The 3,577-nt window shown below is 35.3% G+C and overlaps 1 protein-coding gene across 1 annotated transcript; it reads right to left on the bottom strand.

Moving 5' to 3' along the window:
- Window positions 1-1,065: 1,065 nt before the first annotated feature.
- On the bottom strand, window positions 1,066-2,714 carry ufsp1 (UFM1-specific peptidase 1). Its single transcript, XM_083541551.1, has one exon. It carries the CDS (start codon window positions 2,576-2,578, stop codon window positions 1,865-1,867), a length of 714 nt encoding a protein of 237 aa, XP_083397677.1. The 5' UTR covers window positions 2,579-2,714; the 3' UTR covers window positions 1,066-1,864.
- Between the last annotated feature and the right edge of the window lie 863 nt (window positions 2,715-3,577).

Genomic DNA, 3,577 nt, shown 5'->3' with positions numbered 1-3,577 from the left:
TGTGGTGTAAAAATATATGTATAATCAAGTCCCATATTTAAACACTCTTAAAACATCTTTACTCTATAGTGTTTGAGACTATACAGTAAAATGTAAAAGCAAAATCACCTTTATTTTAACCTTCCTGTAAATGTTTGCTAATTCATTACTCTGACGATCACTGAATTCATTTTCAGCTCGTTCTACTGTACAATTTTGTACAACGTCTCTGGATCTGTTTCCATGTGCGCCGCATCACTCAGCTGACTTCCGAATTGCTCGAATTAGTTTCATTATTCTGAAACGTTGTCCATGTTTAGCATGGGAATCCAACTCTTTACAATGTAAATAACGTAGAATGGTTACAATAGAATTAGAGCCCTCATTATCAATTATTTTGCTGCTTAGTCGAGAAAAAGTATTAGTAGATTTCAAGCATGTTTTGCGTCATTGTAACTTTTGACCAGTAGATGGCGCCGGCAAGCAATTTGTTACATGGCCTCAGTCCATATGAAGATCTGTTGGATTCTGTGTTTTTTAAAAGCTGCTTAACTCCCTGTTTGAGGTTGTTATATATATATATATATATATATATATATATATATATATATATATATATACATATATATATATATATACAATAGTGTGTATATATATATATATATATATATATATATATATATATATATATATATATATATATATACACACTATTGTATATATATATATATATATATATATATATATATATATATATATATATATATATATATATATATAGATATAGATATAGATATAGATATATAGATATAGATATATATATATAGATATATATAGATACAATAGTGCTATGCCAAGTAACACCTACAATAAGGTTATTGGTGTATGCATGTATGTATGTATGTGTATGTATATATATATATATATACATACATGCATACACCAATAACCTTATTGTAGGTGTTACTTGGCATAGCACTATTGTATTTTTTATCAGAGATAAAGGTAGCCTTTTTTTCATTTGCGTCGTTAAAATAATACGTTTTTTAAGAGTCTTTTAAAAATAACAGTACAACAAGCGTCCCAGGTGTTTGCACTTTTTAGAAAATAAAAAAGTGTAAGTCAGAAGTATCCCTGACTCGTATTATATTTGTGCAAATATAAAAATGTTATATCAGAATAATTCCCTATACTCTTAAAATATTTTTAAGAAAAACACATTCACCGGTACTTTTCTAACCATAATTTCTAGTTCACTATGCACAACATTCTGTTACTTGCATTTGCTCACTAGCTTCTTAACAGTTACATTTAAAAATAGATAGTGACAATAATTTGAGCAAGTTTGAACAATAGTATATACTTAAAAACTTTAAATATCATAATTTGATAGCTAACCAAATATTGGCACATGTGCAGCCACAGTTCTGCAACTAGTACTTTACCCAGTGCATATGGCAATTACATATATAATAATGATATATAATAAATATCACCTGGTTTCTCAACTTAGGTTCATGGAACAGAGTGGAAATTACAATAATTTGTCCACAACAATATCATACATGTTGAATATCATGATCATTGTTTCAATGACCGACAGAAAACATTAAGTATGTATACCAGTTAATGTAATGTACTGCAGTGGACTGACACAACACCTAGTGAATTCTCCCATCCTGCACTTTCTGGAATAAACTCCAAACTCAACACAGATCTGAGCAGGATAGAGTGTTTACTGAAGATTTACTGTAATTGGTAAAATCAACACAAAATTTCCGAACCTTGGTCCTAGAATACCCTCTATTCTGCACATTATTTGTGTTTTTTTCCCTTTAGGGTTGGGAACCTGAGGCATAACTAATAAGAGGAATCAGAATAACCGTTATGTTTGTGGCAGGCAAAGATTATAGAAAGAGCTCTGATCGAGAGAGCGAACACGTTTCCACGCCACCCAGTCGTTCTTCTGCAGAGACTCCTTGTTCACAACAGGACCGTAATAATGCGGATCCATTATCAGCAGATAGCTGCCTTCTTTCCCGGTGCACACACCCAGAATGCCTTTGGAGGAGTTGTCCCTGTCTCCGCCCATCATCACAGGCGATCCGCGAGTGAGGAAATGTTGGTGGAGCTCCTGAGCCGCTTGCTCGAGCTCTGTTCCCCCACTGCGTGCGTGCACCAGCCGGCACGGGACATCATACAGCTGATCAAGAACCAGAGCTGCCTCGTAGGTCCCTATCCACTCTTTAGAGCCTAAAAACGATGCGGGTTTGTCTCCTACTGTAACTAGAGTTTGCTGGATTTCAGGGAGACTTGGTGGAGGTCTGGATTTCCCCCTGTGAGAAACATTATTTAACCAAGAGCCTATAGTCTGGACAGTCCGGTATCCACAGCCCCAGCCTCTGTCGTCCTGTCCATCACAGCCGTAATGATAATACAAACACTGTCCTGACATAACAGAACATCTCTCATAGTCTAGCACCGGCGGATCCAGTCCTTCATGCGCATTCTTCACCAAAACGTCACTTTGGCTTACAGTTCCATCTGGATCCTCTCTATATAATCGCTCTCCCCAGTCTATAGCCTCTTCCCTTTCCATGAAGTCTAACAACAATTACAAACCAGCCAGAGATTCGGAAATATCTATTTCATTGTGTATATAAAAAATCCGGCAAGTTTATTATGTTCTGTAGTTGTACATACAAACAGCACTGTTGGAAGGTCCGTCTACAAAGTCCTTCCCTACTAAGCATTAGCGTGTCTTTTAGAGTTCCGCTTTTTAAACTTCCACCCACACACACACACACACACACACACTCACTATCTATCTATCTATCTATCTATCTATCTATCTATCTATCTATCTATCTATCTATCTATCTATCTATCTATCTATCTATCTATCTATCTATCTATCTATCTATCTATCTATCTATCTATCTATCTATCTATCTATATATATATATATATATATATACACTGACAGCAGCACTGACAGGTGAGACTGATGTAGGCTGATCAGAAGTGACCTATAAGATTCGATCCAAGCATTTTGTAAGCATAAAATATTGATGTCCTGCAATGATTGAGTTTATTAGTTTAGGTGTTCTTGCGAGCCCTATGCCAGGTTTAGACATAAGACGCCGGAAATAGAGTTTTAATATCAAGAGCCTCCCACTATATTCTTCCCGACGTTCATTTTCAAAAACTGAAAATGTACCTGAGCCTGAGAAAGGAGGCGTGGTTGTAAAGTGTGAGGAGAAAACTGGAGGATTGTAGTGAAATAGCATCACTTTTTTTTGTTCATTTATCCCCCAGATAAATTCAGATGGGGAAATCTGGGTAATTTCTGCCATATTACAAGATTGTGGGAATGGCTCTAGTAAAGCAGCCAATCTAAGAAATTGCGCAAAATTAGGCGCCAGTCCAATTTTGACATTTCTGAATAGAAAATTAAGCATTAAGATCAACACGGTGGTAAAAAAAAATTAAAATAATATAATAATATATGACCTTCATGCCAATAACAGCCATTCTCCTCTAAACTCCTGTTAAGCATGAAAAATCAAAGTGGATTAGCAGTGATTTGTTATTGAGA

Source organism: Silurus aristotelis (genome assembly GCF_946808225.1).
Source record: "Silurus aristotelis genome assembly, chromosome: 5".
Taxonomy (NCBI): domain Eukaryota; kingdom Metazoa; phylum Chordata; class Actinopteri; order Siluriformes; family Siluridae; genus Silurus; species Silurus aristotelis.
This window is presented reverse-complemented; position numbering and strand designations above follow the sequence as displayed.